At 45.7% G+C, this 16,715-nt stretch overlaps 1 protein-coding gene across 6 annotated transcripts in view; it reads left to right on the top strand.

Annotated features, from left to right (window-relative positions):
• fhod1 (formin homology 2 domain containing 1) overlaps positions 1 to 16,715 on the top strand; it is a 175,859-nt gene that overhangs the window by 25,121 nt on the left and 134,023 nt on the right. For all 6 annotated transcript variants that reach the window (XM_090223354.1, XM_090223357.1, XM_090223356.1 and 3 more), the window contains exon 3: positions 3,312 to 3,376. In XM_090223354.1, coding sequence (XP_090079480.1) covers positions 3,312 to 3,376 — 65 coding nt within the window. The remainder of the gene's footprint in view (positions 1 to 3,311; positions 3,377 to 16,715) is intronic.

The raw sequence follows: 16,715 nt of genomic DNA, 5'->3' as shown, positions 1-16,715 counted from the left end.
TCAGTCTAGAAGCAGCAGCAGCTACATCACCTCAGTCTAGAAGCAGCAGCAGCTACATCCCCTCAGTCTAGAAGCAGCAGCAGCTACATCACCTCAGTCTAGAAGCAGCAGCAGCTACATCCCCTCAGTCTAGAAGCAGCAGCAGCTACATCACCTCAGTCTAGAAGCAGCAGCAGCAGCTACATCACCTCAGTCTAGAAGCAGCAGCTACATCACCTCAGTCTAGAAGCAGCAGCTACATCCCCTCAGTCTAGAAGCAGCAGCAGCAGCAGCTACATCCCCTCAGTCTAGAAGCAGCAGCAGCAGCTACATCACCTCAGTCTAGAAGCAGCAGCAGCTACATCCCCTCAGTCTAGAAGCAGCAGCAGCTACATCACCTCAGTCTAGAAGCAGCAGCAGCTACATCACCTCAGTCTAGAAGCAGCAGCAGCAGCTACATCACCTCAGTCTAGAAGCAGCAGCAGCTACATCACCTCAGTCTAGAAGCAGCAGCAGCTACATCACCTCAGTCTAGAAGCAGCAGCTACATCCCCTCAGTCTAGAAGCAGCAGCAGCAGCTACATCCCCTCAGTCTAGAAGCAGCAGCAGCTACATCCCCTCAGTCTAGAAGCAGCAGCTACATCCCCTCAGTCTAGAAGCAGCAGCTACATCCCCTCAGTCTAGAAGCAGCAGCAGGCTGACAACATGAATGGGAGAGACCTACCGGCCTCCTAAAATGACCGAACCGACTCTGGGGGGGAAACGTCACGATCAGACATCTGTAGTGTGTTTGATTTGGAAGCAGGTCTCCCCTGTTAGAACTACTGGGACATGTTACCTATGTTGTTGTTGAAGCCGGAGCCCTTGTCAGCCTCCCAAATGCCAGCCCTTTCCCCCTTTTTATAGTCCACTACTTTTGACCCAGGGGGCCTTTAGGGCTCTGGCCACAAGTAGTACACTGTTTAGGGCATAGGCTGCCATTTGTGACACACCCCTGGTTAACTGGTCTTATGAACATGGAGATCACAGGAGAGCTGGGACAAGGGCATGTTGTGTGGAACAGTGTGTGGTCACAGCTGAAATACTGGGAGGGAGAGAGGGAGGGGAGAGGGAGGGAGGGAGGGCGGGCAGGGGAGGGGAGGGAGGGAGGGAGGGGGAGGGTTGGCACAGAAGAAATACGTCATTTGAAGGACCTGGAAAACGGCAGGGTGCTAATTGTCATGTGAGTGGGTCAACTTGTATATGTGATGATGATGTTAAGATGTGATGAGAACTTACAGTACACACACACACACACACACACCCTGACACACACACCCTGACACACACACACACACACACCCTGACACACAAACCCTGACACACACACACACACCCTGACACAGCATAGTCTCCATACCTCTCTGCTCTTCTCCTCTGCTCTCCTCCAGAATCTGCCATAGTATATAATCCCTGCTGGACCAGCCGTCACAGCCAGGCCATTGTTGTGTTTATTGGGATGGCACTCAGGGTAGCAGGAGATATCTACAGTCTAGCCCCGTCTGTTTCAGCACTCAGACAGAGGAGAATCTCAACTCCGTGAACCTCTCCAGCACTCAGACAGAGGAGAATCTCAACTCCGTGAACCTCTCCAGCACTCAGACAGAGGAGAATCTCAACTCCGTGAACCTCTCCAGCACTCAGACAGAGGAGAATCTCAACTCCGTGAACCTCTCCAGCACTCAGACAGAGGAGAATCTCAACTCCGTGAACCTCTCCAGCACTCAGACAGAGGAGAATCTCAACTCCGTGAACCTCTCCAGCACTCAGACATAGGAGAATCTCATCTCCGTGAACCTCTCCAGCACTCAGACAGAGGAGAATCTCAACTCCGTGAACCTCTCCAGCCACGTTACTATGTGGAATGGTTTGATCTTAGAATGGAAAATAAACTGACATGATACATAATGCAGTCTGTGCTCCGGGCTCCGTTCCCCTGGCAGTAGGACTTATTGAGCCACGTCCTCTGGGCACCGTTCCCCTGGCAGTAGGACTTATTGAGTCACGTCCTCTGGGCTCTGTTCCCCTGGCAGTAGGCCTTAATGAGCCACGTCCCCTGGCAGTAGGCTGTATTGAGCCACGTCCTCTGGGCTCCGTTCCCCTGGCAGTAGGATGTATTGAGCCACGTCCTCTGGGCTTCAGGCTCCGTTCCCCTGGCAGTAGGCCGTATTGAGCCACGTCCTCTGGGCTCCGTTCCCCTGGCAGTAGGCTGTATTGAGTCACGTCCCCTGGCAGTAGGATGTATTGAGCCACGTCCTCTGGGCACTGTTCCCCTGGCAGTAGGCTGTATTGAGCCACGTCCTCTGGGCTCCGTTCCCCTGGCAGTAGGACTTATTGAGTCACGTCCTCTGGGCTCCGTTCCCCTGGCAGTAGGATGTATTGAGCCACGTCCTCTGGGCTTCAGGCTCCGTTCCCCTGGCAGTAGGTCGTATTGAGCCACGTCCTCTGGGCTCCGTTCCCCTGGCAGTAGGCCGTATTGAGTCACGTCCTCTGGGCTCCGTTCCCCTGGCAGTAGGATGTATTGAGTCACGTCCTCTGGGCTCCGTTCCCCTGGCAGTAGGCCGTATTGAGCCACGTCCTCTCCATAGATATTTCTCCCTATGACCTGATGTTATTGACTAACTGATACTGTCACTTCTTTATCGTCCCACTAGCCTTCTCTCTCTCTCTCTCCTCTTCACTAAAGTATTCTCTCTCTCCTCTTCACTAAAGTATCCTCTCTCTCCTCTATTCACTAAAGTATCCTCTCTCTCCTCCTCTCTCTCCTCTATTCACTAAAGTATTCTCTCTCTCCTCCTCTCTCTCCTCTATTCACTAAAGTATTCTCTCTCTCCTCTTCACTAAAGTATTCTCTCTCTCCTCCTCTCTCCTCCTCTCTCTCCTCTATTCACTAAAGTATTCTCTCTCCTCCTCTCTCTCCTCTATTCACTAAAGTATTCTCTCTCTCCTCCTCTCTCCTCCTCTCTCCTCCTCTATTCACTAAAGTATTCTCTCTCTCCTCCTCTCTCTCCTCTATTCACTAAAGTATTCTCTCTCTCCTCCTCTCTCCTCCTCTATTCACTAAAGTATTCTCTCTCTCCTCCTCTCTCCTCCTCTATTCACTAAAGTATTCTCTCTCTCCTCCTCTCTCTCTCCTCTTTTCACTAAAGTATTCTCTCTCTCTCCTCCTCTCTCTCTCTCCTCTATTCACTAAAGTATTCTCTCTCTCTCCTCCTCTCTCCTCTTCACTAAAGTATTCTCTCTCTCTCCTCCTCTCTCCTCTTCACTAAAGTATTCTCTCTCTCTCTCCACAGTAGAGGGAAGAAGCCCATCCTGATCCTGAGAACTCAGCTATCTGTCAGAGTCCACTCCATTCTAGGTAAGATCCCGCTCCTCCTTTTCCATCCCTCCGTCCCACTTGAAACGAAGTCCATATCATGAAGGCTTTATAGAACGTTCACGAAGCCCTCCTAAATGCTTCAAAAGCACTTCATAGATGCTGAGTGATTTCTGAACCATCTATATACACCTTATAAAGGGTTCAATATAACAGGGGGCCACCCTTATAAAGGGTTCAATATAACAGGGGGCCACCCTTATAAAGGGTTCAATATAACAGGGGGCCACCCTTATAAAGGGTTCAATATAACAGGGGGCCACCCTTATAAAGGGTTCAATATAACAGGGGGCCACCCTTATAAAGGGTTCAATATAACAGGGGGCCACCCTTATAAAGGGTTCAATATAACAGGGGGCCACCCTTATAAAGGGTTCAATATAACAGGGGGCCACCCTTATAAAGGGTTCAATATAACAGGGGGCCACCCTTATAAAGGGTTCAATATAACAGGGGGCCACCCTTATAAAGGGTTCAATATAACAGGGGGCCACCCTTATAAAGGGTTCAATATAACAGGGGGCCACCCTTATAAAGGGTTCAATATAACAGGGGGCCACCCTTATAAAGGGTTCAATATAACAGGGGGGCCACCCTTATAAAGGGTTCAATATAACAGGGGGCCACCCTTATAAAGGGTTCAATATAACAGGGGCCACCCTTATAAAGGGTTCAATATAACAAGGGGCCACCCTTATAAAGGGTTCAATATAACAGGGGGCCACCCTTATAAAGGGTTCAATATAACAGGGGGCCACCCTTATAAAGGGTTCAATATAACAGGGGGCCACCCTTATAAAGGGTTCAATATAACAGGGGGCCACCCTTATAAAGGGTTCAATATAACAGGGGGCCACCCTTATAAAGGGTTCAATATAACAGGGGGCCACCCTTATAAAGGGTTCAATATAACAGGGGGCCACCCTTATAAAGGGTTCAATATAACAGGGGGCCACCCTTATAAAGGGTTCAATATAACAGGGGGCCACCCTTATAAAGGGTTCAATATAACAGGGGGGCCACCCTTATAAAGGGTTCAATATAACAGGGGGCCACCCTTATAAAGGGTTCAATATAACAGGGGGCCACCCTTATAAAGGGTTCAATATAACAAGGGGCCACCCTTATAAAGGGTTCAATATAACAGGGGGCCACCCTTATAAAGGGTTCAATATAACAGGGGGCCACCCTTATAAAGGGTTCAATATAACAGGGGGCCACCCTTATAAAGGGTTCAATATAACAGGGGGCCACCCTTATAAAGGGTTCAATATAACAGGGGGCCACCCTTATAAAGGGTTCAATATAACAGGGGGCCACCCTTATAAAGGGTTCAATATAACAGGGGGCCACCCTTATAAAGGGTTCAATATAACAGGGGGCCACCCTTATAAAGGGTTCAATATAACAGGGGGCCACCCTTATAAAGGGTTCAATATGTCTTTAGTTAGGATTCCTTTTCTCTCCGTCTGTAGCAGTGTGTATTTCCCATCTTTCCTATAATCTGTAATGGCCACCGTGGCCTCCAGTGACCAAGTCCCTAATGTCTTCCTATTCCCGATAAGGCTCTGGACAAAAGTAGTGTAGTGTAGTATATAAGGAATAGGCTGCCAGTTGGGATCCTTCCAGTAGCTTCCATTGGTCTCTATGAGATGTAACTCTCCATTTGGGATCCTTCCAGTAGCTTCCGTTGGTCTCTATGAGATGTAACTCTCCATTTGGGATCCTTCCAGTAGCTTCCATTGGTCTCTATGAGATGTAACTCTCCATTTGGGATCCTTCCAGTAGCTTCCATTGGTCTCTATGAGATGTAACTCTCCACTTGTCACCGCCGGCGCTGACATCATCATCATCACACTCCTCTTAACTCCTCTTTTCCACTCCAGGCGTAAAACTGTTTTATTTTCCAAATGCATTGTGGGTAAGGGGGGAAAAAAATGCCCCCGCCCGTCCAAGGCAGTAGTGTTTAACTGGCTCCGATGATTCTTCTGGAGTTTTCTTTCCTTCTAAACCCCCCCCGACTCAGATCTTCCCCTTTTCCATTAATCCACCAGTGTTTCCAACCAGTGACGTCAGCACCGGTCTAATGTTCTGCTGACGGCTGCAGTTTATTGTAATAGGTGCAGCTGATGGCCGTATAATTACATAGTCCTTTTTAAAAAAACTTGTCATGTCCCTTTTTAAATGTACTACCTCTGTACAAACTGTGATGCTGAAGTTGAGCTAGACTATATTTCCTTGTGGTTCAGGGAAAAAAAACATTGCTTGTTTGATGAGAAACCTTGCCTGAGACCTAAAGACTGAGGCTTCAGCTCAGCAGGTCCTGTATCAGCTCTCTGAGAGAATGTCAAGGCTTCAGCTCAGCAGGCCTTGTATCAGCTCTCTGAGAGAATGTCAAGGCTTCGGCTCAGCAGGCCTTGTATCAGGTCTCTGAGAGGATGTCAAGGCTTCGGCTCAGCAGGCCTTGTATTAGCTCTCTGAGAGAATGTCAAGGCTTCAGCTCAGCAGGCCTTGTATCAGCTCTCTGAGAGAATGCCAAGGCTTCAGCTCAGCAGGCCTTGTATTAGCTCTCTGAGAGGATGTCTCAAGGCTTCAGCTCAGCAGGCCTTGTATCAGCTCTCTGAGAGGATGCCAAGGCTTCAGCTCAGCAGGCCTTGTATCAGCTCTCTGAGAGGATGTCTCAAGGCTTCAGCTCAGCAGGCCTTGTATCAGCTCTCTGAGAGGATGTCAAGGCTTCAGCTCAGCAGGCGTTGTATTAGCTCTCTGAGAGAATGTCAAGGCTTCAGCTCAGCAGGCCGACACAGTCTTCAAACACGTATACCCGTGGTCCTGGACTGGTCTGGAACACGTGTGTGTGTGTGTGTGTGTGTGTGTGTGTGTGTGTGTGTGTGTGTGTATATATACTAGTGGTTCTGGACTGGTCCGGAACACGTGAGCACACTGAGACCTGACTCGGACCACCCATAGAGAGAGAGACAGAGATAGGTAGTGCCAAGTGTAAACAAACAAGATGCCAAGTCATTATACCTTGGAGCTGTAGCAGAGTGGGCAAGATGCTAAGTCATTATACCTTGGAGCTGTAGCGGAGTGGGCGAGATGCTGACATGTCATTATTCATTTCCTACTTCTTAAAGTGGCTTTGTGTGTACTGTAGTTTAGTATAACTCCTCCTGACTTGTCCAGGCCTGTAGCTCCTGACAGTCTGTTCCCTACTGTTCCACAGGGTTATAGTATGGAGCTGGCCCCCTGTTCCCTACTGTTCCACAGGGTTATAGTATGGAGCTGGCCCCCTGTTCCCCACTGTTCCACAGGGTTATAGTATGGAGCTGGCCCCCTGTTCCACAGGGTTATAGTATGGAGCTGGTCCCCTGTTCCACAGGGTTATAGTATGGAGCTGGCCCCCTGTTCCCTACTGTTCCACAGGGTTATAGTATGGAGCTGGCCCCCTGTTCCCTACTGTTCCACAGGGTTATAGTATGGAGCTGGCCCCCTGTTCCACAGGGTTATAGTATGGAGCTGGCCCCCTGTTCCACAGGGTTATAGTATGGAGCTGGCCCCCTGTCCCCTACTGTTCCACAGGGTTATAGTATGGAGCTGGCCCCCTGTTCCACAGGGTTATAGTATGGAGCTGGTCCCCTGTTCCACAGGGTTATAGTATGGAGCTGGTCCCCTGTTCCACAGGGTTATAGTATGGAGCTGGTCCCCTGTTCCACAGGGTTATAGTATGGAGCTGGTCCCTGTTCCACAGGGTTATAGTATGGAGCTGGCCCCCTGTTCCACAGGGTTATAGTATGGAGCTGGTCCCTGTTCCACAGGGTTATAGTATGGAGCTGGTCCCCTGTTCCACAGGGTTATAGTATGGAGCTGGCCCCCTGTCCCCTACTGTTCCACAGGGTTATAGTATGGAGCTGGCCCCCTGTTCCACAGGGTTATAGTATGGAGCTGGTCCCCTGTTCCACAGGGTTATAGTATGGAGCTGGTCCCCTGTTCCACAGGGTTATAGTATGGAGCTGGCCCCCTGTTCCACAGGGTTATAGTATGGAGCTGGCCCCCTGTTCCCTACTGTTCCACAGGGTTATAGTATGGAGCTGGCCCCCTGTTCCACAGGGTTATAGTATGGAGCTGGCCCCCTGTTCCACAGGGTTATAGTATGGAGCTGGTCCCCTGTTCCACAGGGTTATAGTATGGAGCTGGTCCCCTGTTCCACAGGGTTATAGTATGGAGCTGGCCCACTGTTCCACAGGGTTATAGTATGGAGCTGGCCCACTGTTCCACAGGGTTATAGTATGGAGCTGGCCCACTGTTCCACAGGGTTATAGTATGGAGCTGGCCCCCTGTTCCACAGGGTTATAGTATGGAGCTGGTCCCCTGTTCCACAGGGTTATAGTATGGAGCTGGTCCCCTGTTCCACAGGGTTATAGTATGGAGCTGGTCCCCTGTTCCACAGGGTTATAGTATGGAGCTGGCCCCCTGTTCCACAGGGTTATAGTATGAAGCTGGCCCCCTGTTCCACAGGGTTATAGTATGAAGCTGGATGTATTCTACTGAATTGTCATTATGTTGTCTTTGTAGCAGGAAGTGACTGTACAGTTGTAGTCTAGCTGACTCAGGAAGTGACTGTACAGTTGTAGTCTAGCTGATTCAGGAAGTGACTGTACAGTTGTAGTCTAGCTGACTCAGGAAGTGACTGTACAGTTGTAGTCTAGCTGACTCAGGAAGTGACTGTACAGGCGTAGTCTAGTTGACTCAGGAAGTGACTGTGCAGTTGTAGTCTAGTTGACTCAGGAAGTGACTGTACAGTTGTAGTTGAGTCAGGAAGTGACTGTATTGTCCGTGAGGTTAAAGTGTGAGGGTCAATCCCCAACCTAACCTAACCCTAACCTCTGCAGTCATCGGTTGACTAAACGGGTGGAGACATATGTTGCATATTGTTTTCACAGGTCATGTGTCTGATGGCTAGGCGTGCGATACATTCTTCTAGCCCCTGTTCTATCAAACTCTGTACAGCGTGGGTAATGATTTGGATAGACGTTTCCTTTTTGTTAAAAGACGTTCCTGTGGAGAGTTTGTCCAGGTGCTTAATGCAGACTGAGTGAACAGGAGAGTATGTTTTTAAGTGAAGAGAGAAATGTGGTTCACCCTGAAAGACTGCTTCTTTAACTAGGTCAACAACACCTGCCCGTACTGGATCAACAATATTCAACAGTATTCTGTAGCTCTGACAGCTCTGTCTGACTCTATACACTAGAGGGAAGAATGTGGGGAGCTTGACGACGTCTTACTGCTACCCCCTGTATTGATGCACAGACAATGTTTGCTTCTCAAATGGAGCACTATTCCCTATATAGTGCACTACATTAGACCAGAGCCCTATTCCCTATATAGTGCACTACATTAGACCAGGTCCCATTCCCTATATAGTGCACTACATTAAACCAGAGCCCTATTCCCTATATAGTGCACTACATTAGACCAGGTCCCATTCCCTATATAGTGCACTACTTTAGACCAGGGCCCTATTCCCTATATAGTGGTACTACTATAGACCAGAGTCCTATTCCCTATATAGTACACTACTATAGACCAGGTCCCATTCCCTATATAGTGCACTACTTTAGACCAGGGCCCTATTCCCTATATAGTGGTACTACTATAGACCAGAGCCCTATTCCCTATATAGTGGTACTACTATAGACCAGAGCCCTATTCCCTATATAGTGGTACTACTATAGACCAGAGCCCTATTCCCTATATAGTGTACTACTATAGACCAGAGCCCTATCCCCTATATAGTGGTACTACTATAGACCAGAGCCCTATCCCCTATATAGTGGTACTACTATAGACCAGACCCCTATTCCCTATATAGTGGTACTACTATAGACCAGAGCCCTATCCCCTATATAGTGGTACTACTATAGACCAGACCCCTATTCCCTATATAGTGGTACTACTATAGACCAGAGCCCTATTCCCTATATAGTGGTACTACTATAGACCAGAGCCCTATTCCCTATATAGTGGTACTACTATAGACCAGAGCCCTATCCCCTATATAGTGGTACTACTATAGACCAGAGTCCTATTCCCTATATAGGGATACTACTATAGACCAGAGCCCTATTCCCTATATAGTGGTACTACTATAGACCAGAGCCCTATTCCCTATATAGTGGTACTACTATAGACCAGAGCCCTATTCCCTATATAGTGGTACTACTATAGACCAGAGCCCTATTCCCTATATAGTGGTACTACTATAGACCAGAGCCCTATCCCCTATATAGTGGTACTACTATAGACCAGAGCCCTATTCCCTGTATAGTGGTACTACTATAGACCAGAGCCCTATCCCCTATATAGTGGTACTACTATAGACCAGAGCCCTATTCCCTATATAGTGGTACTACTATAGACCAGAGCCCTATTCCCTATATAGTGGTACTACTATAGACCAGAGCCCTATTCCCTATATAGTGGTACTACTATAGACCAGAGCCCTATTCCCTATATAGTGGTACTACTATAGACCAGAGCCCTATTCCCTATATAGTGGTACTACTATAGACCAGAGCCCTATTCCCTATATAGTGGTACTACTATAGACCAGAGCCCTATCCCCTATATAGTGGTACTACTATAGACCAGAGCCCTATTCCCTATATAGTGGTACTACTATAGACCAGAGCCCTATTCCCTATATAGTGGTACTACTATAGACCAGAGCCCTATTCCCTATATAGTGGTACTACTATAGACCAGAGCCCTATTCCCTATATAGTGGTACTACTATAGACCAGAGCCCTATTCCCTATATAGTGGTACTACTATAGACCAGAGCCCTATTCCCTATATAGTGGTACTACTATAGACCAGAGCCCTATTCCCTATATAGTGGTACTACTATAGACCAGAGCCCTATTCCCTATATAGTGGTACTACTATAGACCAGAGCCCTATTCCCTATATAGTGGTACTACTATAGACCAGAGCCCTATTCCCTATATAGTGGTACTACTATAGACCAGAGCCCTATTCCCTATATAGTGGTACTACTATAGACCAGAGCCCTATTCCCTATATAGTGGTACTACTATAGACCAGAGCCCTATCCCCTATATAGTGGTACTACTATAGACCAGAGCCCTATTCCCTATATAGTGGTACTACTATAGACCAGAGCCCTATTCCCTATATAGTGGTACTACTATAGACCAGAGCCCTATTCCCTATATAGTGGTACTACTATAGACCAGAGCCCTATTCCCTATATAGTGGTACTACTATAGACCAGAGCCCTATTCCCTATATAGTGGTACTACTATAGACCAGAGCCCTATTCCCTATATAGTGGTACTACTATAGACCAGAGCCCTATTCCCTATATAGTGGTACTACTATAGACCAGACCCCTATTCCCTATATAGTGCATTACTTTTGAACAGAGCCTGGCACTATATAGGGTATAATTTGGAACGCAGGCAATACTCCTTGGGAAGTAGAACAGTTTGCCCCAACTCATTTTGTTAGCAGCTGACTGGCTATTCTGAAATGACTCGGTCACTGTTGATACTGGGGTTTAATATCCACTATTCTGAAATGACTCGGTCACTGTTGATACTGAGGTTTTATATCCACTATTCTGAAATGACTCGGTCACTGTTGATACTGGGGTTTTATATCCACTATTCTGAAATGACTCGGTCACTGTTGATACTGAGGTTTTATATCCACTATTCTGAAATGACTCGGTCACTGTTGATACTGAGGTTTTATATCCACTATTCTGAAATGACTCGGTCACTGTTGATACTGAGGTTTTATATCCACTATTCTGAAATGACTCGGTCACTGTTGATACTGTAAGGAGGTTTAATCATGAGATGTCGCCACTTTGAAAATAAACCTTTCTCTTTCTTAGAGGAAGGAGTGTTTTTTTTTTAATGTTTACTGCTTCCACTGTTTCTCCATGTTGTTTGTTTTGTTTTATTTTGAGTTCTCTAGGAGTGAGTCACATCCTGGTTTGGTTTCCCTTTCTGGTTTCCCTCTTCAAGTAGATGAGGCTTTCCCCTCCTTTTTCTTTTCCTGTGAGTAGAGCTGGCTTCCCTCCAAGTAAGAGAGGGTTTTACTGTGAGTAGAGCTGGCTTCCCTCCAAGTAAGAGAGGGTTTTACTGTGAGTAGAGCTGGCTTCCCTCCAAGTAGAAGTGGGTTTTACTGTGAGTAGAGATGGCTTCCCTCCAAGTAAGAGAGGGTTTTACTGTGAGTAGAGATGGCTTCCCTCCAAGTAAGAGAGGGTTTTACTGTGAGTAGAGCTGGCTTCCCTCCAAGTAGGAGAGAGTTTTCCTGTGAGTAGAGCTGGCTTCCTTCCAAGTAGGAGAGGGTTTTCCTGTGAGTAGAGCTGGCTTCCCTCCAAGTAGAAGTGGGTTTTACTGTGAGTAGAGATGGCTTCCCTCCAAGTAGGAGTGGGTTTTCCTGTGAGTAGAGCTGGCTTCCCTCCAAGTAGAAGTGGGTTTTACTGTGAGTAGAGCTGGCTTCCCTCCAAGTAGGAGAGGGTTTTACTGTGAGTAGAGCTGGCTTCCCTCCAAGTAGCAGAGAGTTTTACTGTGAGTAGAGCTGGCTTCCCTCCAAGTAGGAGAGGGTTTTCCTGTGAGTAGAGCTGGCTTCCCTCCAAGTAGGAGAGGGTTTTCCTGTGAGTAGAGCTGGCTTCCCTCCAAGTAGGAGAGAGTTTTACTGTGAGTAGAGCTGGCTTCCCTCCAAGTAGGAGAGGGTTTTCCAGTGAGTAGAGCTGGCTTCCCTCCAAGTAGGAGAGGGTTTTCCTGTGAGTAGAGCTGGCTTCCCTCCAAGTAGGAGAGGGTTTTACTGTGAGTAGAGCTGGCTTCCCTCCAAGTAGGAGAGGGTTTTACTGTGAGTAGAGCTGGCTTCTCTCCAAGTAGGAGAGGCTTTTCCTGTGAGTAGAGCTGGCTTCCCTCCAAGTAGGAGAGGGTTTTACTGTGAGTAGAGATGGCTTCCCTCCAAGTAGGAGTGGGTTTTCCTGTGAGTAGAGCTGGCTTCCCTCCAAGTAGAAGTGGGTTTTACTGTGAGTAGAGATGGCTTCCCTCCAAGTAGGAGTGGGTTTTACTGTGAGTAGAGCTGGCTTCCCTCCAAGTAGGAGAGGGTTTTACTGTGAGTAGAGCTGGCTTCCCTCCAAGTAGCAGAGTTTTACTGTGAGTAGAGCTGGCTTCCCTCCAAGTAGGAGAGGGTTTTCCTGTGAGTAGAGCTGGCTTCCCTCCAAGTAGGAGAGGGTTTTCCTGTGAGTAGAGCTGGCTTCCCTCCAAGTAGGAGAGAGTTTTACTGTGAGTAGAGCTGGCTTCCCTCCAAGTAGGAGAGGGTTTTCCAGTGAGTAGAGCTGGCTTCCCTCCAAGTAGGAGAGGGTTTTCCTGTGAGTAGAGCTGGCTTCCCTCCAAGGAGGAGAGGCTTTTCCTGTGAGTAGAGCTGGCTTCCCTCCAAGTAGGAGAGGGTTTTCCTGTGAGTAGAGCTGGCTTACCTCCAAGGAGGAGAGGCTTTTCCTGTGAGTAGAGCTGGCTTCCCTCCAAGGAGGAGAGGCTTTTCCTGTGAGTAGAGCTGGCTTCCCTCCAAGTAGGAGAGGGTTTTCCTGTGAGTAGAGCTGGCTTCCCTCCAAGTAGGAGAGGGTTTTACTGTGAGTAGAGCTGGCTTCCCTCCAAGTAGGAGAGGGTTTTACTGTGAGTAGAGCTGGCTTCCCTCCAAGTAGGAGAGGGTTTTACTGTGAGTAGAGCTGGCTTCCCTCCAAGTAGGAGAGGGTTTTACTGTGAGAAGAGTCATCTGGTCATCTTTTACCATCAGCACAGCTATCATTCTATGGAGTAGTCTACATAGTGACCATACATACCATAGTAATATGACTGAGTAGTCTACATAGTGGTATGACTGAGTAGTCTACATAGTAATATATGACTGAGTAGTCTACATAGTGACCCTACATACCATAGTAATATGACTGAGTAGTCTACATAGTGGTATGACTGAGTAGTCTACATAGTAATATATGACTGAGTAGTCTACATAGTGACCCTACATACCGTAGTAGTATGACTGAGTAGTCTACATAGTGGTATGACTGAGTAGTCTACATAGTGATATGACTGAGTAGTCTACATAGTGGTATGACTGAGTAGTCTACATAGTGGTATGACTGAGTAGTCTACATAGTGGTATGACTGAGTAGTCTACATAGTGATATGACTGAGTAGTCTACATAGTGATATGACTGAGTAGTCTACATAGTGATATGACTGAGTAGTCTACATAGTGGTATGACTGAGTAGTCTACATAGTGATATGACTGAGTAGTCTACATAGTGACCCTACATACCGTAGTAGTATGACTGAGTAGTCTACATAGTGGTATGACTGAGTAGTCTACATAGTAATATATGACTGAGTAGTCTACATAGTGACCCTACATACCGTAGTAGTATGACTGAGTAGTCTACATAGTGGTATGACTGAGTAGTCTACATAGTAATATATGACTGAGTAGTCTACATAGTGACCCTACATACCATAGTAATATGACTGAGTAGTCTACATAGTGACCATACATACCATAGTAATATGACTGACTAGTCTACATAGTGGTATGACTGAGTAGTCTACATAGTGACCATACATACTGTAGTAATATGACTGAGTAGTCTACATAGTGATATGACTGAGTAGTCTACATAGTGACCATACATACCATAGTAATATGACTGAGTAGTCTACATAGTGATATAACTGAGTAGTCTACATAGTGGTATGACTGAGTAGTCTACATAGTGACCCTACATACCATAGTAATATGACTGAGTAGTCTACATAGTGACCATACATACCATAGTAATATGACTGACTAGTCTACATAGTGGTATGACTGAGTAGTCTACATAGTGACCATACATACTGTAGTAATATGACTGAGTAGTCTACATAGTGATATGACTGAGTAGTCTACATAGTGACCATACATACCATAGTAATATGACTGAGTAGTCTACATAGTGATATAACTGAGTAGTCTACATAGTGGTATGACTGAGTAGTCTACATAGTGACCCTACATACCATAGTAATATGACTGAGTAGTCTACATAGTGACCATACATACCATAGTAATATGACTGAGTAGTCTACATAGTGACCCTACATACCATAGTAATATGACTGATTAGTCTACATAGTGACCCTACATACCATAGTAATATGACTGAGTAGTCTACATAGTGACCCTACATACCATAGTAATATGACTGAGTAGTCTACATAGTGACCCTACATACTGTAGTAATATGACTGATTAGTCTACATAGTGACCGTACATACTGTAGTAATATGACTGATTAGTCTACATAGTGACTGTACATACTGTAGTAATATGACTGAGTAGTCTACATAGTGGCCATACATACCATAGTAATATGACTGAGTAGTCTACATAGTGGTATGACTGAGTAGTCTACACAGTGACCATACATACCATAGTAATATGACTGAGTAGTCTACATAGTGGCCATACATACCATAGTAATATGACTGAGTAGTCTACATAGTGGTATGACTGAGTAGTCTACATAGTGACCATACATACCATAGTAATATGACTGAGTAGTCTACATAGTGGTATGACTGAGTAGTCTACATAGTGACCATACATACCATAGTAATATGACTGAGTAGTCTACATAGTGGTATGACTGAGTAGTCTACATAGTGACCCTACATACCATAGTAATATGACTGAGTAGTCTACATAGTGACCCTACATACCATAGTAATATGACTGAGTTGTCTACATAGTGACCCTACATACCATAGTAATATGACTGACTAGTCTACATAGTGGTATGACTGAGTAGTCTACATAGTGGTATGACTGAGTAGTCTACATAGTAATATATGACTGAGTAGTCTACATAGTGACCCTACATACCATAGTAATATGACTGAGTAGTCTACATAGTGACCATACATACCATAGTAATATGACTGACTAGTCTACATAGTGGTATGACTGAGTAGTCTACATAGTGACCATACATACTGTAGTAATATGACTGAGTAGTCTACATAGTGATATGACTGAGTAGTCTACATAGTGACCATACATACCATAGTAATATGACTGAGTAGTCTACATAGTGATATAACTGAGTAGTCTACATAGTGGTATGACTGAGTAGTCTACATAGTGACCCTACATACCATAGTAATATGACTGAGTAGTCTACATAGTGACCATACATACCATAGTAATATGACTGACTAGTCTACATAGTGGTATGACTGAGTAGTCTACATAGTGACCATACATACTGTAGTAATATGACTGAGTAGTCTACATAGTGATATGACTGAGTAGTCTACATAGTGACCATACATACCATAGTAATATGACTGAGTAGTCTACATAGTGATATAACTGAGTAGTCTACATAGTGGTATGACTGAGTAGTCTACATAGTGACCCTACATACCATAGTAATATGACTGAGTAGTCTACATAGTGACCATACATACCATAGTAATATGACTGAGTAGTCTACATAGTGACCCTACATACCATAGTAATATGACTGATTAGTCTACATAGTGACCCTACATACCATAGTAATATGACTGAGTAGTCTACATAGTGACCCTACATACCATAGTAATATGACTGAGTAGTCTACATAGTGACCCTACATACTGTAGTAATATGACTGATTAGTCTACATAGTGACCGTACATACTGTAGTAATATGACTGATTAGTCTACATAGTGACTGTACATACTGTAGTAATATGACTGAGTAGTCTACATAGTGGCCATACATACCATAGTAATATGACTGAGTAGTCTACATAGTGGTATGACTGAGTAGTCTACACAGTGACCATACATACCATAGTAATATGACTGAGTAGTCTACATAGTGGCCATACATACCATAGTAATATGACTGAGTAGTCTACATAGTGGTATGACTGAGTAGTCTACATAGTGACCATACATACCATAGTAATATGACTGAGTAGTCTACATAGTGGTATGACTGAGTAGTCTACATAGTGACCATACATACCATAGTAATATGACTGAGTAGTCTACATAGTGGTATGACTGAGTAGTCTACATAGTGACCCTACATACCATAGTAATATGACTGAGTAGTCTACATAGTGACCCTACATACCATAGTAATATGACTGAGTTGTCTACATAGTGACCCTACATACCATAGTAATATGACTGACTAGTCTACATAGTGGTATGACTGAGTAGTCTACATAGTGACCCTAC

The sequence above is a fragment of the Oncorhynchus mykiss genome, chromosome 26 (genome assembly GCF_057628025.1).
Source record: "Oncorhynchus mykiss isolate SJ-2025 chromosome 26, ASM5762802v1, whole genome shotgun sequence".
Taxonomy (NCBI): Eukaryota; Metazoa; Chordata; class Actinopteri; order Salmoniformes; family Salmonidae; genus Oncorhynchus; species Oncorhynchus mykiss.
The sequence above is the reverse complement of the archived record's forward strand: the minus strand, read 5'-3'. Positions and strand labels throughout refer to the sequence as shown.